This window comes from Sciurus vulgaris, assembly GCF_902686455.1.
Source record: "Sciurus vulgaris genome assembly, chromosome: 2".
Lineage (NCBI taxonomy): Eukaryota > Metazoa > Chordata > Mammalia > Rodentia > Sciuridae > Sciurus > Sciurus vulgaris.
The window spans coordinates 189,705,982-189,732,925 of record NC_136462.1 but is presented as its reverse complement, the minus strand read 5'-3'; the positions used below and the strand labels follow the sequence as shown (position 1 = coordinate 189,732,925).

Below are 26,944 nucleotides of genomic sequence, written 5' to 3'. Positions count from 1 at the left end.
ACCCACTGAACACTTCCTACTTTGGTGCTCTTTCTGCAGCAGGAAGTCAGATGTCTTCTCCGTGAAACAACTTAATTATACTGCACCTGAGAGAAGCAGGACTCCCTCAGTCTGTACTCCCTACTTTTCTCCAGACGTGGCAGAGTGGCATTAAGACCCGGGAGTCCACAGCAGGAATCAATGATACAACCAATCCAGGAGTTCAGACTTTCCAAGATCAACCACCTCCCTGATCTTAACCCAAAACTATTCCGGGTGCCACTAGGATCTGGAACTAATGGTCGGCCGCGTCCGTGTGTCTCAACTTTTCTAGACCCCAGCTTGCCCGGCCTTATCTACCTCCCAAGTTGGGTTTTGAAGGGCTGAGACGGATGTAAAGCAAAGTAGGAAGGCATTCTGGGCATCAGTAATAAAGATGCCACCAGCATCCTTCAGCGGCACACCACCACGAACCCGCATCCTAAATGCTATCCACCATCAACTTCTCCGTGGCTAGACCCTTGACCTGTCTTCGCGCAACTTCGGCCTCGGAGGCAAAGCTCTTCCGCGCAACTCTTTTCCCCGACTGCACGCCCCCTGGGGACCCCGAGGACCCTTAAAAAACCCATCGCCTTCCTCTCTGCACCACGTACAGACCCCTCCTCGCTGGTTCTCAACCTCCGAGAGTCCCTTGTCGGACAGCCTTCTCCGCGGGGCCCCGGGCCTCGGCAGGTGCTCTCCCTAACTTGCCGCCACGTTCCGCAGGGCAGCACCCACAAGGCGAGCGCCTCCTCTAAGCAGCCCCACGCTGGCGGTGCCCAGCGGCTCCGCCGGACCTTCACGGCCAGACATCCCCCTCACTCGGCAGGTGCCCCATGCGCGGAGCCGCCTGGCCCGCAGGTCCCTCCCCTCTCCCGGGGCTCCCACACAGGTGGCTCCCCTCGGCCAGTTCCCGCCTTTCCCTCTCTCGCCCCAAGCCCTTCCTCTTATCAGCGGCCCCTCACCGGCGCGGCGGGTTCCTCAGCTGCACGGTCTCCATGGCGCTGCCGGCAGCGGCCCAGCCCCGCTCACTGCTCCATCCTCCCCCGGACCTCCTGGAGCCCGCCCCGCAGACCCTCCCACACTTCCGCTTTCCGCCCCTACCGGAAGCGGCGTGAGGCTCGCGAGCCGGGCGGAGCCGCTGGGCGATGCGCCTGGATCACGTGGTGCTGGCTATGTCACGTGGTGCTGGAACCTGGAGCCGAGGAGGCTCCCGGCCTTGGAGTCTTCAGTCGACTTGCGTGTGTTGGCGTCTCTGTTCGCTGAAGAGTCTAGATTCCCGGTGCTGGGAACCCATCTGCTTCACAGTTTCCCCATTTCTCAGAAGCGGGTGTTTCTAGCGAAGCACAGACTCCATAGGACTGTTGATTCTTCTTTTTTGGGGGGGAAGTGGTACTGGGAATTGGATTCAGGGGTGCTCTACCATTGAACTGCATTCTCAGTTCTTTTTACTTTCATTTTGAGAGAGGGTCTTGCAGAATTGCCCAGGTTGACCTCCAACTTGTGATTCTCCTGCCTCAGCCTCCCAAGTAACAACTTCCAGGCGTGGGCCGCCAAGCCCAGCAAAACTGTTAATCCCTATCAGGTCAAGGTCTACACACTCTAGGGAGTCGCAGCTCAGGTACCCCTGGAGGTACTTGCAGTCTTCTCCTGCTTCACTGGTTGAACTCTAGTCTCAGCTTACCAATATACGATGGAAAACATCCCTCCTCTGTCCTCTTCCCAGGATTTTTCTGTGATGGACTGACATGATTACTTATTTCCACAGATTCAACCCAGTAGTGCCAAATAAAAATTTCTGCAGTAATGAAAATGCTCTGCATGTGTGCTGTCCAAAATGGTAGCCACTAGTCACATCTGATTAACGTGACTGAAAAATGAATTTAAAATTTTAAATCTAAATAGCAAACCTCAACCAAGCACAACAGGTGTATTCCACTGCATGCATTTTGCTTGTCTTTATCCATTTATCAGCTGACAGATTTTTGGATTATATCCACTTTTTGGCAGGTGACTTTTTTTTCTCCCCTAGTGATACTGGGGATTGAACCCAGGGGTGCTCTACCCCTGAACTGCTATACCTCCAACTCTTTTTAGTTTGAGACAATCTCCCTAAATTTCCCAGCCTGTCCTCAAACTTGTGACCTTCCTGCCTTGACCTCTGAGATTACAGTGGAGGCTGACTTTTTGACCTTAAGATTTTCCACTCAGAGTTAACCATCGTATCAAAGCCACATTATGTATTCAGCTGTACTAGGGAAGGAATAGGTATGCTAACTATAGTCTTAGTGGACTAATATATACAGGTGTTATTGGACAATTATTTATAGAATTTGTTTCATTTAAACACTTCTTCCCACGATTAACTGATAGTTTCTTTAAACAGTTACCTCTGCCCTCCTCGGTTGAGAGAATATTGGCAAGTAAAGATATATTAGAATCAGATGTCTTTCATTTGATCGAGCCAGGCTCAGCCAGTACTTTTGTATATTTATTCCAAACAATGAGGCCATCCCAGTGTGATCGTGCACACCTGTGATTTCAGCTACTCAGGAGGCTGAGACAGAAGGCTCACAAACTCAAGGCCAGCCTCAATAGCTTAGTGAGACCATGTTTTAAAATAAAAATGTTTTTAAAAATGACTGGGGATGTAGAGCACCTCTGGTTCAATCCCCAGTACCAAAAAACAAAACAATCATGGGCTGAAAACAATTTGGGGGATGAAAGTGTAAATATCATCATAATTTGTCAATTTACAGTTCTGAGTAATTTTCAACTCAGGTTGTCTTGCTGTTTAGGCTACTATTAACAAAATACCATAAATGAGAGGCATATAAATGACAAATTTATTTCTCACAGTTCTGGAGGCAGGAAACCCAAGATCAGAGCACCGGTCGATACACTGTCTGCTCAGGGACCCCTTTCCGGCTCATAGATATCTCTTTTTTTTTTTTTTTTTTTGCTGTGTCCTCATATGGTAGAGGGGGCTAGGAGGCCGCTAAGACACTAAACCTATTAATGATGGCTATGCCTCCACAATCTAATTACCTTCCAAAGGTCCTAATACCTCCTAATACCGGAATCCTAGGGGTTAGAAAAGATTTTAATATGTAAGTTTTGCCAAGACACACACATGCTGGGTGCCAGACTCTTAGGTCTTAGACAAAGATTAAGAGGACCTATTCCTGCATTTAAAGACCTCGGTCTTTGAGGAAAACTACACTGGTAATCACAGACTGATAAATGACAAATTAAAGATAAACCTAAGGACCAGTGGAGAGCGGAGGAGGGGTATGGGGCAGGGTCAGGAATGGAAGGAGATGGTGTTTGAGTTGAAAATTCTAAGTTGATTCAGGATTAGATAGGAGATTAGTTTGGAAAGGATTTCCAGGAGAAGGGGATAACACAAGCAAAGGGAGGAGTCAAGAGAAAGACCTTAGTGTGTGCAGGTTGCAAAGAGGTTTTTTTTTGTTTGTTTTTGTTTTTTTGTTTTGTTTTAAATTGTAATACTGAGTAGGGCAGCGAGGGACATCAGATGAAGCTGGAGGTATAAACTTAGTCACCTTCAGTGCCCGGTCTTCATCCTTCAACCTGCACATTCATTTAGTAAATCAGTATCTCCAGTGTGTGAGGTGCCAGGTGCTTTCTAGCTTAGGCTGTTCGCTTTCTGTCCCTCTGGAACAGCATTCCCTAAGTCTTCTCAGGTCTCAACCTAATTACCCCCTCAGAAAGGCCTCCCTTTACCCCTCATCTAAAATAGCCTCCTCGTGGTCACCTTGTATGGCATTACCCTGTTTTGTTTTCCTTAACAGCACTAATCACATTATGAAATTAGCGTCCTCATCAGCTCGTGATTTAGTTGCTTGCCGGGCCACTCCAGAACGTAAGCGCATGAGGGCAGGCATCGTCCTCACCAGCCTCATCCAGAGGGCCCCAAACACCAGCCATTCACGCATCAGGGGCAGAGGTTCCACACTGAGCATGCGCAGAGGGCCGGGCGCTACGGGTCTCGGGCCGGCGAAGGCCGCGCCCCCTCGCGGCCGGGTTGGCTGCCGGACCCAAGTGGTCGCCGCCGGTGCTTCCGCCCGGACGCCGTGCCGCACGACTCGGGAAACCTAAGCGCCCGCGTTTGCCCGCTGCGCTCCGGGATGGCCCCCAAACTCCCCGACTCTGTGGAGGGGCTCCGCGCCGCCGGCAACCAGAGCTTCCGCAACGGCCAGTACGCCGAGGCCTCGGCGCTCTACTGCCGCGCGCTGCGGCTGCTGCAGGTGCGAGGTATGAACCCGCCCCCGTCTCTCCTCCAGGCCGGCTTACCCGGTCCCCTCCGCCGCCCAGCCTCGCTCTACCCAGGCTTTCTGGGGCTTGCTTTCTCCGCGCGGACCGGCCCTCCCGGCCCATCGCTTCCCTGCCCCTTCCCGACTTTGGCATCAGACGAGAAACTTCCTCGGCCCTTTCTTCCCGCCTGCCCTTTATCTGCCTTCTTGGTTCTTATCTGAAGTTATTCAGACCTCATTCTGATCCCCGAGGATATAGCTGAACCCGCCTTTCCCACAGCTATTCATTTTTCAGTTAATATTTGTGGAGCACGTTTTATACAAAATACGGATTATTGGGGTGTGGGGGGCTCTTAAACTAGTAAAGGAAAAAAAAAAAAGACATGAGATAATTCGGGCTGTGAATGAAACAGACCAAATCTGCCCCCTCCATCTGAAATTGGGAATGGCCTCCTCGTGATGAGAGTGGAGGTTGTGGAGGCTGCAGACCCGCACCCCAAGCCGACAGACACTAAAGATGATGTCAAAGGTAGGCTAACCAAATCTGTATGGGTATGGTTCCTGCCTTTTGTCACTTCCCTGCCTTTTCGCCTTTAAACATTCTGCCCTTTTTCGAGACTTTCAAAGATAAAACCTTTGAAACAATTAAGTTTCTTCTGTCTTCCTTCAGAGCTGGCTTTCAATAAAAACTATTTTCCTAACAGTTTGACTCCAAATATTTAAGAAGCATTGAGCTAAGCCCAGCCTCTTTTCTCCCTGGCACATTAGAGCTGCCCGGGAACATAAAGAAATGATCAATAGAGTTGACGGAGGTACTCCTTTAGACTGGAAGGTCAAGGACAACTTGGAAGAAGAGATAACTTGAGGTGATGTCTGAATAAGAAGACCAGCACACAAATTTTAGGGTGCCAAGCATTCCTGGGGGAGGAAAGCAGCCATTAGAAAGGCCCCCAGAGAAAATAAATGAGGTGTGTTCAGAGTTAGTTATAGTGAGCTTGTGGAGGGAATAAGAAAGACAGGAGGTAGGCAGAACCTGTTGTATAGCTGTTTTAATCCTTAGGAGTTTGGCTTTCATTCCCTAATGGAAAGCTATTGGAGAGTTTTAAACAGGAGTAGCATATTCTTATCTGTTCTCCCAGCCTCCAGTTCATATCAACAGACCTTTGCCTAAAACCACTTCTCCAAAATACCTTATCCAGGAGCTCCCATTGGTTTTGAGGAAAGCCTGGGATCAATTCTCTGTAAGTCACTTTTTAGTACCCGTTTCCCTTTGCCTGTCTTTCTAATTTTCTCCGCCAGCATTTATTGAATTATTTACTGTGCTAAACATTATAGACATTATCTAGTTTATCTTCATTATGACCCTATGGATAAGACACCCATAGATGAGAAATCCAGAAGAATTTAATTGCCTACCCCAGGATTACACAGTGAGGACATGCCAGAGCCAGGATTTGAATATGAATCTTTCTGATTGCTAAGTCCAAATATTTTGTCTTTTCAGTCATTTAGCTAGACTTCTCAAATTCCAGGGGTTTTGTTGTTGTTGTTGTTGTTGTTGAAACTTTTTGCAGTTTCAAGTTAATCAACCCCCCCCCCCTTTTTTTTTTTTCCCTAGAAACCTCCACTTTAGGCCCATTTCCTCATGTCAGCCTCACTTGAGGAAATTGCTAAGGTACCTGAGATACTGATATTTCTGCCTCCTCCCACTCCGTAATATCCTAGCTAGCCTAGAGTTCAGACTTAGCAGGTACCAGAGTTTGGTTCTGATCTTGCTACTGATATTCTAGGTAATTTGTGGAAAATTGTCTTGATTTTTCTGGTATTTTCTTGATCTTGAAAGGAGCGCAGGGAGCACCCAGATACAATGAACCCTTGCAGCAAATCTGTAAAGTGATATCTTCATGTGGTAGTTGAGCACACAAGATGCAGGGGGTCGAATGACTTGTGCAGGGTCACAGGCTGGATTGTAGATTCTTTTCAGCTGTGGGGGGTGAGGGTGGGGTGGGGGCAGAGAGGCTGAGCCACACAGACTCAGCAGGCTTTCTATCACTCATCTGCACTCCCAGCCCTGGATTTTAGGTCCTCATGCACTTTCCAGCACACCACTGCTGTTTCTGAGCAACTTGGGATGGATTACAGGTTTTGAGTGTTGGTACTTGTTCCTTAAGCACAAGGATGTATTTTACTTATCCCTTGTTGTAGTCAGCCTTTTCGTTGCTATGACTAAAAGATCTGATGAGAATTTTAAGAAAGAAGTTTATTTGGGGACTCATGATTTCAGAGGTCTCAGTCCATAAATGGCCTGCCCCATTCCTCAGAGTCTGGAATGAGGTAGAACATCCTGGCAGAGTGTGTGGCAGAGGAAGACAGCTGAGAATATAGTGCCAGGAAGCAGAGAGGGAGCTCTGCTCCCATAGACAAAGTACAAACCCCAAAGGCATGCTCCCAGGAACCCTCTCCAGCTACACCCTATCTACCTATAGTTACCATCCAGTTAATCCCTATCAGGGGATCAATGCACCAGTTAGGTTAAGATACTCATAACCCAATCATTTCACCTTTAAACCTTTTTGCATTGTCTCACAATGAGCTTTTAGGGGACGCCATGTATCTAAACCATAATGTTCTCGTATTTTCTGTCTCAGACCTGGCAAAATAAGGGGGGAAAAGTGGCTATTAGCCAAGTTTGTTATTGTTGGTATTGAGTGAAAAATACCAAATACTAACATGGCATCGTGATGTTTGGTGAAAGAAGTAAGTTTCAGGAGAAATGGCAATAAAATGCCACCTAGGAAATGCTTTAATAGACATAAAACAATACTATATCTTACCTATGAAAACATAATAAAAGTAGATAATGCTTGAAAATTTTACACACCAGCTTCAGAAACAGGCCAGCCTCTGGGCTGTGGGGAGGCCACACAGAGATAGGGTGAGGATTGACAGAGCTTTAGTCACCTCAGAAATAAAAAGGTCGGAACCATAATTTGGCTGAACAAAGCAGTGGAAATGAGTATTTTATATGGTTTTCTGAATGTTTCAAAAATTTTAAAGGAGCCTGTTTTCTGTTCTTCTGGATATATACCTAGAAGTGGAGTTACTGAGGCAACAATTATTTTTACCGTTTTTCTGGTTTGGGGTTTTTTTGTTGTTTAATTATGACCCATGCTAGTGGGTATGAAGTGATGGGAAATTATATTTAAATGTGTAAATCATTGTAGCCACAGCCTTCTGTATTCCTATGGGTAGGATTGCCTTTAGAGAAATGACTAGTAATTCTCCTCTCCGCTGGTTAGCTTGAGTCCTCCTGATTGACTTCTCTGAAGTCCTGCATTCCCAACTCGGTTTTCACTTACCAGGCAAAGTCCTCTCTGACTTAAACTACTCTTTGACTTTCATGTTCCTACAACTCTCTCTTTTTTTTTTTTCCTTTTAAGATATACATGACAGTAGAGTGTATTTTGTCATATGATACATATGTGGAGTATAACTTATTCTAATTATATCTCATTCTTGTGGTTGTACATGATGTGGAGTTTTACTGGTGGTGTATTCCCTACAGCACTTGGTTAGTCTACTTATTGGGCATTTCTTATATCGTTCTTTTCCTTTTTTTCCCCAGCTTCACTTGGGTTTACATGCTTTCTGTAATAAAGTTAAGACATACAGCCCCAAGTAATTATAACTTAGATTTTTGTTGAGGTAGGAACCAACTGTTTCATATTTTTTTCACCTGGTATCAAGTTCAGTGCTAGAATGAGTGAAGGAAGTCATTATTTGGTCCCCTGTGAATGGCAGAAGGCTCTGTGTCCCCACTGTTTTATAAGAATGTCAAACATGCTGTTCCATCTGGCAGACAAGCCTGATCAGGTTATAGTCATCTCTGCCGCCCTTTCCCACAGTCTAAAGAGCTCAGGTATGAAGTGAGTCCCAGTGTCCAGAGAAATCCCTTTCTCAAACTGATGATTTTCTCCCTATTCCTGCCTTCACTTGGGCAGGTTCTTCAGACCCTGAAGAAGAAAGTGTTCTCTACTCCAACCGAGCAGCATGCCACTTAAAGGATGGAAACTGCGCAGACTGCATCAAAGACTGCACTTCGTAAGTGGTCCAGGGTAACTTTGAGGGCTATGGAAGAGGAGGCTAGGTTTACCTGGCTTATTTCTTCTTTGGAAGGATTTCTCCAGTCATACCTGTGACAGTTATTCGCAAGTGTTGCTAAGTGACACTACGCCACTGAGAATGAGAGGCTCTGTCCTTGTGGCACCTGACTTGTGTCTTTGGAGTAAGCTTTGCTGCTTAAGAAGAAGTAGGGTAGACAATTGGACATAGACCTTGAAGTCTTTGTGAGACTTGATATCCGGGGAGAGGTAGGGTTGCAGACCGGTGACTTGCTTGCCCGGGTGTTATTCTGGGATAGGTATAGGTGAGAGGGAAGGAAAAAAGTAAAGATAGAATAGAGGTTAACAGATAGTTTCTAAAGAACTAAGGAAAGAGAAGGCAGTGGGTCTCTATCAGTGAACAGTTGTAGAGGATATTGAATAATTTTTCATACCTCTTCTCTCCAGACCAGTCTAATATTGCTTCATTTCATTATAGCTACAATAACACATAGCTAAATGTGTTCTTAGATCTGATATCCTGTGACATTGCCTTAGATTTGTGCAAGGATAGTAGGCAGGAGCAGGGAGGTGAGCTTACTCATGGGGTCTGTGGTAGGTTTCCTTTTTTGAGTGCTCAAACCACTCTCTGGTGTTTATCATTCTTCCCAGTCCAGAACTGAGTTGCAGAGAGTTGGAGAAATAAAGTGATTTGCCTAGGATCACATAGTGGCAGAGGAGGAATCCAGATACCATCCCAGCTGACTACAAAGTCTTTGGGTACTACTGCTAGGTCACAGTCTAAAAACATCATAGCCCAGAAAACTTTACTAATCTTTGGTTCTTAATTTTGGGGGGATTGAAGCTATGAAAATGGACATATATGCACACAAATTGTGAAATTTCTTCCCCTTCCTACTTCTGTCCAGCTTTAAAAGTTTTTATTATGGTTAAGCATTTTTAGCAGTCTCTTGCCCAGAAACTCTTTCAGTATACTGAGTGCTGCAGATGACCCTGACTGAAAGATACTGCAGGAGCCCTGGTAGCACATTAGGCAGATGATATTTTTGCCTCCTCTTCTAGAGCACTGGCCTTGGTTCCCTTCAGCATGAAGCCTCTACTGCGGCGAGCATCTGCCTATGAGGCCCTAGAGAAGTATCCTCTGGCCTATGTCGACTACAAGACTGTACTGCAAATTGATAACAGTGTGGCATCAGCCCTGGAAGGCATCAACAGGTGATTCAGATTCACTGTTTGACTTCTCCATGGGAATTTCCTGTCCTTAATTGACTTTGGCCATTGCTTTGGTTGTCTTCTCTACAGGGTCTCTTTGTCTAGTCTTAGAAATTTCCTAAGGAGCATTGGGTTAAAATGTGGAAGGAGAATCTGCTGTTGTATTTACCAGGTATTTAAGGAGTCAGAATTATTGAGATTAACTGGTTTTTGTCTAGATGTTCAAGTTCATTCACACAGTAATATTTATTTAACTGTCTTTAAGGTATTGTGCCAGGTTCAATAGGGAGAAGTAAAAAAAGAGATTTGAACCCCGTGTGTCTTCAGAGTTAACCAACTGGGAAAGTAAGACATAAGCATATGCAACCAGGACTCAGCCTGTAAGGATATTGTTTGTGGATGTGGTTCACGCTGTTGTATTTTGACCCCTCCATGTAGCTCCTCAGGTGAAATTTCTTCCTGGTCTCCTGAGCTATGGTTGGTTTTTATCTCATAAATACCCTCATTTGTATAACTGATTATGTTTCTCCTGTGTGGGCTGCTAGAAACCCAACACCAAACTATTAGCAAACCCTTGACTTCATAGTACTTGTTTAGTGTTTCATTTCTTGCTTATTTTTGTCAGCATCTTTTGTCTTCTGTTTTCCTCCTTTTAATTTCTATTCAACAAAATCTATGAGATTTCACGCTAGAACCTGGGCTGCTGGCTGAGACTTAACTCTTCCTGTTTTCCTAAAGCTTCTGGTCTCAGGAAGAGAACCAGTAATAGGCATATGGTAGGAGGCAGCACGGAAGATTCTCGGGACAGAAAGGAGGCCTCTAACCAACTCGGAGGAGGAGGGAAGCCAGAAAGGGCCTTTCAGGGGAGGTGAGCGAAGACTAACAGAGAAGAGATCTGGACTAGGGAGGGGATCAGCAAGGCAAAAGGGCAGTATGTGCAAGGGTGAGCGAGCTCGACATATTATACAGGAATTATAAAAAGTGCATTCCACATGGTGCTGTAGGTGGAAAATTAATCATGGGATGAATTGGTGAGGCCAGGTCACATACAGCCTGGTGTTCAGGGACTTGGACTTAATCTTGAGCTAGTGAGGCACTGTAAGAAGGTTTTTAGCCATGGAGCAACATGAGCAGATTTGTGTTTTATAGAAAAGCGTATTGTTGCATGATGACATGAAAGAACTAATTAGGGCTCTGTCCCGCCCGCCGCCCCGGCGTGCGGCCCGCGTCCTACGGAAGCCTGAGTACTTGGGTCGGGGGACAGAGTGCCCCAGGTTTGCAGCAGAGATCGCGGCGGCGCCCGGGGAGATGCCTGGAAAGAAGGCGCGTAAGCGCGCGCCACCGAGCCTAACGCGGGCGCCGGCAGGCAATGAATTGATACAGATTGGCTTGTAGGAAGACGCTGGTTTACGTTAACAGAACTGGAACTTGAGTGTGTCACTCAGCTCAGGAAAACTGAAGATAAACTGAATTCTCTGGGGTCTGGAGCAGAGATCACAGCTGTGCTTGCAGAGATGCCTGGAAAGAAGGGGTGGAAAAGCGAGCAGCTGACCCCAGCGTCAGCATTGACAGAGGTGGAAGTTGAGTGTGGCACTCAACTCAGGAGATTTGGAGACAAAGTGAATTTCCGTCAGAAACTTCTGAATTTGATTTCCAAACTCTTCAATTTAGTGACCTGACTGCTTCAGAAGCTTTTGCATGAAGGGTGTCCTTTAAAAAGGAAGTATCCCAGTAGGTCCAATTTTTGTGAAAAAACATTTCACTTCCTTTTGGATGTCTTTGGAATGGGAAGACAGAACAAGTCAAAAGGTGAATTTCTGTAGGAAGTTTCCCAGAAATCATTCTTTGGGATGTGAGACCACTGCAGAACCATGTTTTATTTTAAAACGTGAATGGAGGAGCCTTAAAAATAGGGAAGTCATTGTTAATGCATTTCTTTTTTGCTTAGAAGTTATTCCAGTATTTTGCAGAAGGTTGCTGCCCAACCTGGGTAACAGGAGTTGACAAATGATTACTCTAGGCAAAGGGGAAGAAGTAGCTCTGTGTTTTTGCTTTTTCAATTAGGTTTATACATATAATTGTGGTAAGAGAAAAATTTCATTCTGATAACACTAGATGCTATTTTAAAATTATTTTTTAAAAAAATGAAGTTCACAGTGAACATTGACTTCATAGGTCACTATAAAATGTAACATAATTTAGCTTTTTTTCATTCAGATTGTATGTTTCTGTTGAGATGACCTTTAACTGTGTTCCTGTAAGCATCAACTGCAAAGTATGTAAAACTAGAAAGTAACTGAAAAAATTGGGTCGCATGGTGCCAGTGAAACTCCAGCAGATTGAATAGTAAGTGATAAAGGGCTTGGTGTTCATATGACCAAGGATAATAAAAAAGGAATCAAACTTTTTTTTTTTTTTTTTTTTAAACCCCCTAGTACTGGAATTGAATCTAGGGGCTCTCTATCACTGAGCTGTATTCCCAGCCCTGTATTCATTTTATTCATTTTTTTTCCTTTTTTAAAATTTTCTGTTCATTTTATTCTTGAAATGGGTCTTGCTGAGACTGATTTCAAACTTGGCAATCCTCCGGTCTCAGCCTTGCGAGTTTCTGAGATTGACTTTTTAATTGGTATAATTAAAACTTAGTAAAACAAATATTCTTAGAAAGTTTCTAAAAAATTGTAGGATGGCCTTTCTCACAGTAGTCAGTGTGCATCCTACAAAAAGTGATCTTTTAAAAGAAATTAGAACATTTTCATAATTGGGATAGTCTTCAAAAAAAGAAGAGGAACATATCTCATCCAAAATAAAAATATCATATATACATATATGAAGAGATTCATGTGTATATTTATATATAGGTATCTGTATAATTTGCATTAGAGTAATATGTAGGTTCTTTGAAGAGTTCCATCAGTATTTTCTATTGACTGTAGACATGAAACTCAATAATCAATAGCAAAACAAATCTGTTAAAAATGGACAAAGGATTTGAATACACATTTCTCAAAGGAAGACATACAAATGTTCAACAGAAAAAGATTCTGAGAAATGCAAATGAAAAACCACAATGAGCTATTACCTTATACCTGCTGGATTGGTTATTTTCAAAAAGGTGAAAGGTAACAAGTGCTGACGACTGGATAAAAGGAATCCTGATCTATCCCTTGTGATCCTGTAAGTTAGTACAGCCATTTTGGAAGACAGTATGGAGATTCCTTAAGAAACAACAGAACTGCTGTATGATCCAGCAACCCCACTACTGGATATATATCCAAAGAAATTGAAGTCAGTATGCTGAGGGATTATCTGCCCTCCTATGTTGCAGTATTCACAAATAGGCAAGACATGGACACAGCCTGTGTCCAAGGGATGGCTGGAGTGGAGTAGTGTATGAACACCGAATACTACTGGGCCTTAACAAAGTGAATGGGGTGAGTCTAGAGGACGTGCACGGAGACCAAGTGCCACTTGATCTCATTTATATGGTTATTTACCAAAGTCAAATTCTGACAGTAGGATAGTGATTACCAGATACCTGAATCTGGTTGGAGAATTCCGGGTGGGTGGGGTGGGGAAAAGTGCAAAGTTGGAGGTGAGTTCTGGTGGTATGTTGTGTAACAAAATGACTATAGTTAATGTACATTTCAAAATAACTAAAGGAGTTATGTGTTCTTAACCACATGGAAAGGGTAAATATTCTGATTTGATCATTCTGCAATGTACATATTAAAACACATAGTACCCCATGAATATATACAGTTTATCAATTAAATAAAACTAAAAAAATACCAAAAAAAGGGAATAATATGATTGGATTTGTCAGGAATTTTATTTATTTTACCTATTTATAATTATTTTTCGTTTGGTTTGAAAACATGGATTGCATTTTTGTTTCTTAACTACTTGAGTTCTTAGAGTAAGAATTGCAATGTAGGATGTAGTCACCTTAGATGCAAAATTTCCTCAGCATCTGTTTGTCTTCAGTATTAAGTAGTGTTTATTGCAAAGATTTGGGTTTTTTTTTTTGCCTAGAGGCAAATATTTTGCCATATGGGTATTTATGGTCTGTAACTATTTATATGTACATATGAAAACTGATACTGTGGCAACGAACAATTAAAATTTATCACCATTCAAAAAAAAAAAAAAAAAAAAAAAAAAAAAGAACTAATTAGGAGGGAATCATGCAGCAGTCCAGAGGAGAAGGTGGAGATGGTAGAGAGAGAACGGTGGCACAATTCAGGGGACACTAAGGATGTCAGCAGTCTCAGCAGGTGGAGATAGTGAGAAGGGAAGGTTGTTGGCATGTTGCAGTGGAGGTAGCTGTGATGTAAGAAAGGCTGTTTACATGGGTTTGGAGCAAAGGAGAAAAGTAGGCGAGACAGAGATTTGAGGGTGATCAACACAGTGGTTGAGACTATGGGAGAAAAGAACACCATAGGAAGTATGTAGTGGGAAGAGGATGGAACTTTGAGAAACTCCAGCATTTGGGGACTCACAGAAGAAAAGTGGAGGAAAATGTGGAACATTTAGTTGTCACATGTGAAAGAGTCTTTTAAGGAGGAATTGAGATGTCATTACTGTCAGGTATTCCAAGGAACTTAAGTAAACTAGAGGTCTAGTGACTAGCGATGCTGATGGATGCAATTCAGTGCATCAGAAGCCAGATGGCAGTGAGTTCAGAAAGTGACTGTGAGGGGCTGGGGTTGTAGCTTAGTGGTAGAATGTTTGGGAGGCACTGGGTTCAATTCTCGGCACCATATAAATAAATAAAATAATGGTATTGTGTCCATCTACAACTAAAAACAAAAATATTAAAAAAAAAAAAAAAGAAAGAAAGGCAGGGGAGTGTAGCTGGGATGGTAGGTGGATAGGAGGGTTTAGTAAAGAAAGAATTAAAGGAACTTAAATGCAGATAGAGTCAGTAGAGAGAAACAATGCAGATAAAGAAGAGGGAGATGCTGCCTGAGGCAGGAGGTGGGATCCATCTCAGAAGGAAGGATAGTCATTGTGTCTCCTCTATTGTGACAGGAGAGAGAGAGGAAGGATTGAGTCCCTACGCAGTAGGTTTATATTTGTGGTATGAGAAAGCTTGCTTTGAAAAAAGAGAAGGGTTAGGAAACAGGCTTAAGAGATTTGAAATAGCTAAGTTAACCAGGAAAACAGCTTTGTGACCTCATTGGAGATCATTAATTGGTAGTAATACCAGTCTGTGGTTTTCACTCTTGTGACATAGGTACAGGGTTGTAGGAGCAGAAGTATATGAATATTCAGCACATCCTTTTTTTTTTTTTTTTTTTTTTTTTTTTTTTTTTTTGTGGTGCTGGGGATTGAACCCAGGGCCTGTGCTTGCAAGGCGAGCACCCTACCAACTGAGCTATCTCCCCAGCCCAGCACATACTTATTAGACCTTGGTGGGTGTCAGGTGATGTGCTAGGTTCAGGAGATCAGTTAACAAAATGGACATGGTCACAGAGTAGCATGTTAAGCTGAGAGCTAAAGAATAAGTAGGACTTAGCTGGACCTAGAAAGTGGGAATAGAAAATGGGAGAAATTGTTTCAGATAAAGGAAAAAATATGTAAATATAAGGATCAGGATAGAATGTGGTACATGATAAAAGTGGAAAGAGTGCCATGTTAAATAGGGAAATGGGAACTCTGAGGGGCTGTAAGGATGGAGAATGAATTAAGATTTGCATTTTAAAAATATCTCTGAGCATTAACCAAATGGCAGGTGCTTTCATGGCCTCTGTACAAAATTCATTGAGAAAATATAAAACAATTAACACAGAATCCTTTCTTGGGGAATGTGTAATGTTTTGGGGGCGGAGCTTAAGCATCCTCGATAAGCAGCAGATCACCACTTTAACATTAACGTAGTATGGCCAAGCTCAAGGGAAGGAGCGTCACAATAGCTGATCTGAGAAGGCGTCTGTGAGTGCCAGACTCCTGTTCCTCTATGGCATTGTGTTGGAGGATATAAACAGATGGTTCAGACCAGGGAGAGGATGATAATTGGCTCTTCTGAAAGGGCCTGCCTCCCTTGGGTGTATGACAGGAGGACTATCTAACTGGACTGGCTGAAAAGCTCCCTGCAATCCTGCCTTCCCTTCCAGAATGACCAGAGCTCTCATGGACTCACTTGGGCCTGAGTGGCGCCTGAAGCTGCCCTCTATCCCTGTGGTGCCTGTCTCAGCCCAGAAGAGGTGGAAATCCTTGCCTTCAGAAAACAACAAAGATTCAACCAAAAGCAAATCCAAAGAAACCACAACTACAAAGAACAAAGGTGAGCTGTGACCCCTTTCTACCCAGAGAGTCTTAGAACCTTTCTTTAGAGTAGTTGTATAAAAATTGGCCTTGTTTCTCTGAGTTATAAAAAATAGTCTTGTAAACAAAGTGTAAAACAAAACAAAATGAAAAAGTCTCAACTTCTGAAAGATCATGTTATGAGTTGTGCCATGAGGTGGCAGCGCTCACAATTGTGAGGATGAAACTGGAGCGAGCCAGGCACCATCCTGGCACGTGGGCATGTAGAATTAGCTCCCATTTCTCTGGCATCTTTGAGATGTGTCACTTAGGATGTTTTTGATTGCAAGAATAGAACAGTAAAAGGAGTTTATTAGTTTATATAGCTGAAGAGTTCAGGAGAGGTTTATTTCAGCAATTCACTACTCCCCTGACCCCCAGTACTAGGTTTGAACCCAGGGCTCAATAAGCAGCAGATCACCACTTTAACGTTAATGTAGTATGGCCAAGCTCAAGGGAAGGAGTGTCACAATAGCTAATCTGAGAAGGCGTCTGTGAGTGCCAGACTCCTGTTCCTCTTCCTCTATGGAACTACATCCACAGCCCTTTTTATTTTTTAATTTTGAGACAGAGTCTTACTGAGTTTCTGAGGCTGACTTGAAACTTGGAATCCTCCTGCCTCAGCCTCCCAAGTCACTGGGATTATAGGCATGTACTACCATGCATGGCCATTACCAGACTCTTGGCTTCAATTCTCAGTACTTCTGTTTGCTATTTTCTCTGTTGTATGTCTTTGCTCTCTTCTCTGTTGTGTGTTGTGAGCTTCGTCTTCAGACAGGTTCCCCTCCTAATGGCAAAGTAGCTGTACCAGTTCCTATCTTTCAGCCATACACCATGCCTCATGACCCAGAAGAAAGTAAGTCCCCTCTGCCCATAGTTCATTAGTGAAAGAGAACATTTTCCCCAGAATCCTTAGGTCAGGTATTCTCTCTCCTTTGTTCTAATAATAGGCTAGAGGATGAAATTTCTGTGACTAGCTCAACCCCAGGCTGTGTCACTTCCATAACTAGAGGGTGATGCTTCCCTGGAACATGCACTGTATGAATCCTGGAGAAGGATGAGTAAAAGAAGAGAGATCAAAGCTAGGCAGCCACAAACAGGAGACTTTCCACAGGAAAGCTCTTAGAGTAATCCAAAGGAATTATCCCAGCCCAGCAAACTAGGGTTTAAGGCTAGGGAGGTGCCAAAAGGAACAGGGCTGGAGCCCTGTCGTGTGACCTTTAGTTATTAGGGGAGAGCAGAAATTATTCCTCTTTCCAGGCCATGGGTAGCATTTATTCTGGTTTGTGGTAAGTGTTTCCCACTCTTCTATGGAATAAAAATGTAGGGTGCTATTAACTAGATGAATTCAGAGCATCTACCATTTATTTTGTGTTAAGCAGTATGACACAAGATAGGGGCAGCCGTGGTTCTCAGGAAGTTCTTGGTATAATGAGGACCTGAGACACTTAAGCAGAGCATTTAAAAATACAAGTAGGAGGAAGGAATGAGTGCCTTAGAGTCTTTAGTGTTCAGGAAGTTTGTCTTAGGAACTAGCTTAAGTGTGCTTGCTGAAATTGGGGAAAGGCTCACAGAGGAGATGTTGATGGAGGTGATGGTTTGAACTGGACCTGGAAAAGTGAGGTGCGATTATCAGGTTGGAAGGGAGCAGAATTCATGGCAGAGACAGTGGAGGGAGTTGGAGAGTAAAAGTGCACGAGATGAACAGTGGGAATGAGTTATGACTGAAGTGAGTGGTGTGTTGCAGGGCCAGGTATACCTGGAGCCATGCGTATGTTGCAGCCCACTGGTTTACTTCTAGAGAAACATGCACATGTGCACAAGGAGACACAGGAATGATCATAGCAGAATGTTTGTAATAGTAAAAACAAAACTGAAAACACCTCACATCTCTACAGGTGAGAGAATGGACAAATCAGTTGTGGTAGTGTAGCATTGAAAATGAATGGACTTCAGTGTCATTCATCAACACAGATTAATCTCTGCAATATAACACTGCGGGGGAAACACGAAAACCAGATCTTAGAAGAATACGTAGATTTATGAAGTTCAAAACCAAAGTAGACAACAAATGGTTTATGAGTACTATTGTATATAAATTATATTTAAAAAATATGAAAATGAAGAACAGAATGGAATAGTTTCCTTCAGAAGTAAGTGGGTTGAGTTGGGGAGGGGCTTGTAGGACCTCAAGGGTCCTGGTAGCGTTCTGTTTCTTAAGCAGGGGTATGAGTTCCAGTGTTGGTTTTATTCCTATAATCTTGCCCTCGTTATAAATATGGTGTTTTTTAAAGACAGTTTTTAAAAAAATTTTTTTGGTTTTATCTTACATGTTTATTTTTATGCAGTGCTAAGGATTGAACCCAGTGCCTCACACTTGCAAGGCAAGAGCTCTGCCACTAAGCTATGGCCCCAGCCCAGAGTTAGTTTTTTAAAGATTAAAGAAGCCAGTGATGTAGAACAGAGGCTGGAACAATCTATTAGAGCCAAGCAGTGAAGGGGCTTGACCACCAACATGAGCAGCTTTGGGTTTTAACTTTGTTCTCGCCTCTTGAAGGTTGGAGCAGAACTGAATGTGTCAGGTGAGGGAGGACACTCACAGGTCAGAGCAAAACAGGAAGTACGGGGTTTTCTGTACTTTTCTGCAAGTCCAGAACTACAGTCTTTTTGCAGTACTGGGGATTGAAGCTAGGGGCACTCTACCTCTGAACTACATCACCAGCCCTTTTTTTGAAATTTTCAAAACAGATTCTTGCTAAGTTGCTGAGATTGTCCTTGAACTTTATAGCCTTTCTTCACTAGATGCTTTTTTATTAATACTTATTCTCCTACTTTAAGTTTATAGGATTCTCTGTATTTTCTCTTGTATTCTCAGATCTCAGTAGTCCTTTGTAGAACAGGTGTTGCCCACGTGTTTTGGTGAGGAAATTGAAATCCAAAAGTTCAGTAAGTCACACAAGATATTTCAAGTACCAAGTGGCAGCACCAGGACTAGAACCTGGGTTGGTTTTTATCATGTAAATACTATTATGTGTAGGCTGGGGATATAGCTCAGTTGGTAGAGTGCTGACCTTGTATGCACAAGGCCTTGAGTTCAATCCCCAGCACCCAAAAAAATATATCTATGTATAATTACGTGTATGTATCAATGTGTTTTTCACAGGCTTCTTCAACCTTTTCTGAATGAAAAACTTTAAATTCCCAGAAGCCATTAATTGAGGGAAACCATTGATTGGGAAGGAGGATTTGCAATGGTGTAGGCATTCTCTGGGGGAGAGAGGATTATATTCAGCTTTGAAGAGATGATACTGAAGAGATCTCACTGATCTCATTTGGCACCTGCTCTATGGTTTTTTCCTCTTCTGAATTTGTATCTAGTGCCTTCTGCTGGGGATGTGGAGAGAGCCAGAGTTCTGAAGGAAGAAGGCAATGAGCTTGTAAAGAAGGGCAACCATAAGAAAGCTATTGAGAAGTACAGTGAAAGCCTCTTGTTTAGTACCCTGGAATCTACCACGTACAGCAACAGGTATCTTCTACACAGCTGCTGGCCTGGGGGATTTCAGAACATTGGATGATTTGTTCCATAGTCTTCTCTCCAACTGTGGTAGGTTCTTCAGTCCCTAGCATTTAGTCATATGTTGCAACTCAAAACATGTTCGTACCATTTATAGGCACTGTGACCTAGGCATTGCCAGTGGTATTTGCCCTCTTATGGGGGTAAGGAACTAAGGGATGCCAAAGAGTAGCCTGGGCTTTGTTAGACCCTTCCCCCCATTTTTTTTTTTTTTTTTTTTTTTTTTTTTGTGGTGCTGGGGATTGAACCCAGGGTCTTGTGCACGCAAGGCAAGCACTCTACCAACTGAGCTATCTCCCCAGCCCTCCCCCTAATTTTTATTAATCACTCCAAGTAAGCATATAGTAAGTAAAAGCTGTGTGCTTACTGTGTATATAAACAATCTCAAAATGAGTTTTTGCCTCTTTACCCTCTTCTTGCTCCCTTAGCCCATGACTTCTCCAAGACCCTACTGTTAAAAATACTGGCAGTTTCTGTCAGAGTACTGGCCCAGAGCCCAGGGAGTGGAATAATGATTGTCTGGCCTGGAAACAGGAGGGACACAGTCTAGCCTGAGAGATTGGACCTGTGGGCTGAAGGCCCTTTGCCAGGAGCTGCTGTCAGTGACCACTGGTAGTGAGGGCCTTGGAACCAGGACATCATCCCCTTATTGTGTGGGGCTCACTGCTCTGCAGCAGTGCTTGGAGGTATGGGTGGTAGGAGGTCTTCTTGTTTTAAAGTTGAGAAAACCAAGGCTCAGAGAAAGAAGGGCTTTGCTTAAGCTCATGCAGCCCATAAATAGTGATGCCAGAATTGGAGTCTGGCTTCAGTGAGATCTGTTAATATTCTGTCAAAAACTTGACAGCCATCAAGAACAATATGTGATCCAAATATTTATTATAAAATGTTACAAATCTGTTTCTCCTTCCTACCAACATGTACTTACCACTCTGTAGTTCATTTAATCTGATGTAGGTTTACTATTCCTTATTCAAAACTCTTGGGATAAAATGTGTTTTAGATTTTAGTAAGGTAATACAGTCCATATACTGAATTATGTAAAACCCAGCAGGGTATGGGGGGGCTAACTGAAATTATTAGTTTTTCTTTAGTGAAATATGAAAATTCCTTATTCACATGGGGTAGGTTAACTAAATAGTCTCATGTCAGGTTCAGGTCTGGTTTTGCTGCCAAAAGAGTTGAAAAGACATTGGAGTGTGGAATTTTGAACCCTCTCGTTTTACTGATTGGATCAGGGGTGCCTCAATTTTTCAGGCTAACTTCAAAAGGAAGCCTACAGCCCATTTGCTCCATATTTGTGGACAGTATCTAGGACAGTCCTTTGTTTTGCTTACTGTTTTTGTTCGTTTGTTTGGTACTGGGAATTGAACCCAGGGGTGTGCTACCACTGAACTACATCCCCACCTCTTTATTTTTTGAGACTGAGTCTCGCCTTGCTAAGTTGCCTTGGCTGCCCTTGAACTTACAATCCTTCTGCCTCAGCCTCCCAAGTTACTAGGATTACAGGTGCACACCCCTCAATCTGGCTTTAATACTGTTCTTTAGGCAAATGTATCTGTGCCACACTGTTTTAATTACTCTTGTTTTACAACATCTTGTAGAGCTGGTCTTTGCCCCATCATTCTCAATCGAAGCATCTCTGCTGTTCTCCCATACCTGTTCTTTCAGCTAAGCCTTAGGATTGTATTGACAGATTCTGAAAACTTTGGTTGAACAGCTTTTGGTTTTGACTGCGTTGAATTTATAAACTTAATTTAGAGGACTAATTACAAAACTGAATTTTCATCCATTGTAACTGAAATGATACCACATCCTGGATGCAGTTGTAATGGCCCACTCGTGCAAATGCATTTGTGTGGAACAGTGCCTAGTCCTTAGCTTACCCTTTGTGCTAATGAGACTTGAAGGCATATTACTTGGTACCCAGCATCTGCGACTTGCCAGATATGGAATGACCCTTCCATAAGATAATCATTTAGCACTCAAAACAGTAGTTCTTCTAGTTATGTTATAGTCTCATTTTACCCAAACTGGCTGGGAAAAATGAATTAATGAGCACAAAGGTAAATAGCTTATACATGGCAGCACAGGTCACTTGATTTTTTTGCAATGTTGGGGATAGAACCCAGGACTTTGTGCATATGCTAGCCACATCCTAGCCCCAAGCCAGGTCTTTCTGACTCCAAACTTATGTTCCTTTTTACTTATATTATCCTCCAGACTCCTCTGTAATTCAAACCCTTCTAACTGGATACACAAATCATTCCACTTTCCAAAAATTAAAGGTGTTTGTTTTATAGGCCAAAGTCACTTTTATCATCTTAAATACAATTTTTGGAGGTCATATTCAATTATATTCACTTAATATTTATATTCTGAAGTCACTGTATAGTGTATAATGCTTATATACTATGGTTCTTCTACTTTCCAAAAACTTGGCTAATTCTTTAAATTGCCAGAGCCCATTGGGAGAAAAGTTTAGTTTCCCTAGAATTCTCTGTGTTCAAAGTTTAAATCAGGAACTACTATTCTAAAACTTAATGATTTACAACAACACATTTCATTTGCTGTAATTTGTGAGGAATTGAGAACAGTGGTTCTCATTCTGGGTCTTTCATTCAGGGTCAGTTGGGGCTGTAATCGTTACATGTATGCAACCCACTGGAAGGACATACATGGCTAGGGGATAGAATCTACAGCAAGTGCCAAGCATAGTAGTGCACGCCTGTAGTCTCAGCAACTCCCAGCTCAAAGCCAGCCTCAGCAACTTAGCAGGCCCTAAGCAACTTAGTGATACCCTGTCTCAAAATAAAAAAGGGCTGGGATGTGGCTTGTCGCTAAAAAAAAAAAAAAAAAATTGCTAGAGTAAGCTGGCACTTTTTTCCTTTCTCGTGGCAGCCTTTCCCTGTTCCCTGACTTGGGCTTCCTCATACCTTGGTGGCCTCAGACTAGTTAGCTTCTGATGTAGCAGCTCAAGTCTCCACGAGTAAGTGTTTTCAGAGACCTTTATGATTTAGCCTTGAAAGTCACATCATGTCCCTTTCTCTCCACTCCTCTTGATCAGAGCAGTCACAGAACCTGCCTGAATTCAAGGGGAGAGAACACAGCCACAAACATACCCACCTCTCAATAAGAAGAGTGTCAGTGAATTAATACCTATCTGTATTTGTTTTTATTTTATTTAGTACCAGGGTTTGAATCCAGGGGCACTCTACCACCACTGAGCCACATCCCCTGCGTGTTTTTTTTTTTTTTTTTCCTAATTCGTTATACACATGACAGTAGAATGCATTTTGATATATCATACATAAATGGAGTATAACTTCTGAAATCAGACAAGATAGGCACATTCAGGGTGGTATGGCCATAGACATAAATGGAGTATAGCTTCTCATTCACCTGGTTGTACATGTAGAGTTACACAGGTCATGTAATCTCATAAGGTAGTAATGTCTGATTTATTCTTCTATCATTTGTACCCCCCCTGCCCGCTCCCCTCCCTTCACTCCTCGCTGTCTAGTCCATAATACCTCTCTTCTTCCCCTCACCGTTGTGAATTAGCATTCGCATATCAGAGAAAACATTCAGCCTTTGGTTCTTTGGGGTTGGCTTAGTTCACTTAGCATAATGTTTCCATTTACCAGCAAATGCCATAATTTCATTCATCATCTTTCAATGCCATAATCCATTGTGTATATTTACCACAGTTTCTTTATCCATTCATCTGTTGAAACCCAGCCTGTTTTTTATTTTTAGACAAGTGTTTTACTAAGTTGCTTAGGACCTTGCTAAGCTGCTGAGGCTGACTTTGAACTTGAGATATGGCTGCCTCAACCTCCTGAGCCATTTATTGGCATGCACCACAACACCTGGCTTACGCCTGTCTTTAAATTGCTACAGGAAGGTTTTTCTTTGATTTTAAAAATTCCATGAAATCACCAAAATACTGTTTTTTTTCCTATTGGGGGAGGGGGCGGTTCAGTTTGTTTTTGGTTTTTGCAAGTGCGGGGATGGAACCCAGAGCCTCGTATGTGCTGGTCAAGCACCCTGCTACACACTCAGCCAGGGTTTTCTCTTTGTTCCTCTTTTTTTATTCATGATGGTGATTCTTGAGTTTGTCAGGGAAAAAAATAGGAAAAACAACATTGGAGAATTTAGTGTATTTAGTGAGGAAAAGAGGGATTGATTATTGAATAAATGGTGTTGGGTTGGCTGGGTAAAAATTAAATATAAGCCTGAATCCTACCTTACTTTTTATTTTAAAATGAATTCTAAGTAGATCACAGTTTCAAAGGTAAAAATGAAACCATTTAGTTATAGAAGAATATATAGGTTAATTAACTTACAAGAGGAAAGGTATCCTAAATGGGGAGAAAAAAACCATGAATGTTAAGGAAAAGTTGGATAAATTTGATTTCATACTTTTTTAAAAATATTGTGTAAGGCTGTTTTAGTTTTATTTTATATAAAGCAGCAAAATTTGAAAAGTGAGTTACTGTTTTCTTCCATATTGGCATAAATTGAAGTTTAGACCCAGGTTTATCACAGTTTTAGAAAAATAGGCTGTCAGTAACTGTTCTGAAGTGTGCATCTTTTTCAGAGAGCATTTTGGCAATAACGTTCGAAATTTAAAATGCCCATATCTTGAGCCAGCACCCCTTCCCACAAGGGTGTTCTTTGTAGCATCACGTATTTACAGCTAGAAACAATGAAAATACCTAACAATAAGCCAGGCGCCGTGGCACACACCTGTATTCCAACTGACACAAGAGACTGAGTCAGGAGGATCACCAGTTCTAGGCCTCAGCACAACTTAGCAAGGCCCAAAGCCACCTAGCGAGACCCTGTCTCAAAATTTAAAAATTCTAAAAGGGGTGGGGGGCTGCAGATGTAGCTCAGTGGTAAAGTGCCCCTGGATTCAGTCCTCAGTACCAAAAAGAAAAAAGAAAACGCCTGTTTTCAGGGAATTGGTAAATTATGCTAGCTCCAACCAAGTGAGTGCTCGGCACCCCACTGCAGACAGGGAGGTGGCACGGATGGACTGACACAACAAGCTGCAGGAATCCAGTGGTTGTGCATTTAGTGACTGTCTTTGGAAAAAAGGCCAAGACTTGAGTGATTAAAGTACATGTGTGCTCATTTCCCCATAGATGCAGAATATTGTTTTATGGGTATACATGATTATTTTTTCCCAACATTATAAAAATTCTCAAAATATAAAAAAGTTTGAAAGCATAGTCCGTTAAACACACCTGCCATCCATATCCTACAGTATTGTTATATTTGCTTTATTAGCCATCTGTATTCATGATCTTACATTCACCCCTTACATGTCAGCTTGCTTATTGATTAGTATTTATGTGTTTGTTTTTTCAAACAGTATTTCTAATCCCTCAAGGGGAAGGCTTCAGGATGACTTTTCTTTGCTTAAAAGAACCTGATTCCGGAGAGTGGAGTAAACACAATAACAGATCCAGATCTGAAGTCTGGAGTTGTTCACATTCACCTTGTTTGAACGCTGGGCTGGCCCTCAATAGCAGTACACCCTGGGCGAGTCCCTTCAGCCCTCTGAGCCAGCTGTAAAAGCTTCGTTGTTTTTTTATCTGTAGAAAGGGGGTAGAGTTGAAGACGCTGTGAAGTGATCAGCAGAGTAGGTGTTCAGTGATCCAGAGGTCACTCCGCACTCGCTTCCCAGCTTGCAGGGCCCACAGAAGTGACTGACCCTCTGCAATCGTCCTCTCCCTCAGAGCACTCTGTCATCTGGCCCTGAATCAGGACAAGGAGGCAGTGAAGGACTGCACAGAAGCCCTCAAGCTGGATGGCAAGAACGTGAAGGCGTTGTACAGACGGGCTCAAGCCTACAAGGCCCTCAAGGTAAAAGGTCCCGCCTAGAGGTGCCACCGTAGCTGCAGAGGTCTATGCCAGTGCTCCTTCAGGTACAGGTTGGGCAAGCTGTTTCCTGTCACATTTCTTCTCCTAGGCCCAGGATAGCTCAGGGCAGGTGGAGGCTGGGTTTTTAAAACACTGCTGCCTCAGCAGCTGTCCCATCCATTTGAATATCGCCTCATCCAGGTTCCTTTCCCATACTTTTCTTCTTCCCCATTAGGACTATAAATCCAGCCTTGCAGACATCAGCAGCCTCCTACAAATCGAGCCCAGGAATGGCCCTGCACAGAAGTTACGGCAGGAAGTTAACCAGAAACTGAAATAAAACCTTAAAGGGCAGCAGGAACCTCTCTCTGACCTTCCCAGAGAAGCCTCCCTTGCATCCACCCCTGAACCCAGCATGCCCCACAGGGAACACTGAGATGCCCCCCTCAGCCCCTCTGGACAGCAGTGGCCTCCACCTTTGAAAGGCTTTGCTTGTTCAAGTTAAGCCAGCTTAGTCAAGCAGACATTGTTTAACCAAAAAGGTCCTTGTGTGAAGCTGGAGCCCTGTTCCCACCCTCCTGCCTCACATAGCTAGCATATCAGACAAGCAGGTCCTCAACAATAAAGCACTTGGCTTTGTCCCTGCCCCAAGTGTGCTGCAGACTGTGCTGGCCTTTGTAGCTGCATCAGACCCCACCTCTCTGCAGTCAGTCTGAATTGAGCTCAGATAAGCTAAAATCCCTGGCCACCTACACCCGAAGTGGCCTGTCGAGCTGGTTCTCCAGGGCTGCAATCTCCCCAAGGGTGCAGCTGCTATCCCCACCCTGTCCTGGACACAGTTTTCTGTGTCAGCCCTAGTGCCTTTTTTCCAGGCCCTCCTCTGGTGAGAAGACAGAGCTCTGATCCTTGATTGGCTCTGTCCTTGACTCTGTGCTGCTGCCCTCTGCATGGAGGTACCTAAGCTATTTCAAGAGCCCAGTGGTTATGGCCACACCTCCTGGGATGGGGAGAGGGGCCTCCCTGAGGTCAGTGTGCTTCCATTCTGGGCAGTTTGTCCCCCCCCTATCCTCCCACAGTGGTGGCCCCTCCAGCTTCTTTGTTCTTTGTAATATGTTGAAGTTAATTTGAACTGACTGATTTTGTTGAACTGTGTTAAAACTATTGCATTAAAAGGCTTTCTTCTATATAAAAGTCATACTTTTAATGATGCCTTTTCAGCTTTGCGCCTGGAACTTTATAACAGTAACAATAGAAGCTAATGCTTCTTGTGCTTCCGTCTATTTGTTGAACAAATTTACTCAGATGTCTGCTTAATCCAGGTGCTACTAACAGTGCTAGGGAGGCAACAAAGAATAAATAGACGCAGTCCCTGCTGTAGGGCTGACATCCAGAGGGAAGGCAAGAAGTTAATCAGATAATCAGCCAAAGGTAAAGCCACAGCCTGCAGAGCATCATGAAGCCATCAGCATCTACCTGGCTCCACAGAGAAAAGGGCGCCTGAGGGCAGAAAGCTTGAGGTTAACTGGTACAGAGGGGAGGTGAAAGCAGTGTGGAGACACAGAACA

At 43.3% G+C, this 26,944-nt stretch overlaps 3 protein-coding genes across 4 annotated transcripts in view; 2 read left to right on the top strand and 1 right to left on the bottom strand.

Moving 5' to 3' along the window:
• Positions 1 to 1,109, bottom strand: part of STK4 (serine/threonine kinase 4) — a 91,335-nt gene extending 90,226 nt beyond the window's left edge. For both annotated transcript variants that reach the window (XM_079129204.1, XM_079129205.1), the window contains exon 1: positions 984 to 1,109. In XM_079129204.1, the coding sequence (XP_078985330.1) occupies positions 984 to 1,018 (35 nt within the window). In that variant the 5' untranslated portion in view covers positions 1,019 to 1,109. The remainder of the gene's footprint in view (positions 1 to 983) is intronic.
• Positions 1,110 to 3,964: 2,855 nt separating this feature from the next.
• On the top strand, positions 3,965 to 26,583 carry TOMM34 (translocase of outer mitochondrial membrane 34). The gene is made up of 7 exons (XM_079126959.1): positions 3,965 to 4,293; positions 8,294 to 8,393; positions 9,476 to 9,628; positions 15,745 to 15,914; positions 19,313 to 19,460; positions 25,256 to 25,382; positions 25,615 to 26,583. Exons 1-7 carry the CDS (start codon positions 4,167 to 4,169, stop codon positions 25,717 to 25,719), a joined length of 930 nt encoding a protein of 309 aa, XP_078983085.1. The 5' UTR covers positions 3,965 to 4,166; the 3' UTR covers positions 25,720 to 26,583.
• LOC306653876 (phorbol-12-myristate-13-acetate-induced protein 1-like) lies at positions 10,818 to 13,768 on the top strand. Its single transcript, XM_079126960.1, has 2 exons — positions 10,818 to 10,948; positions 10,992 to 13,768. Exon 2 carries the CDS (start codon positions 11,140 to 11,142, stop codon positions 11,302 to 11,304), a length of 165 nt encoding a protein of 54 aa, XP_078983086.1. The 5' UTR covers positions 10,818 to 10,948; positions 10,992 to 11,139; the 3' UTR covers positions 11,305 to 13,768.
• Positions 26,584 to 26,944: the final 361 nt, after the last annotated feature.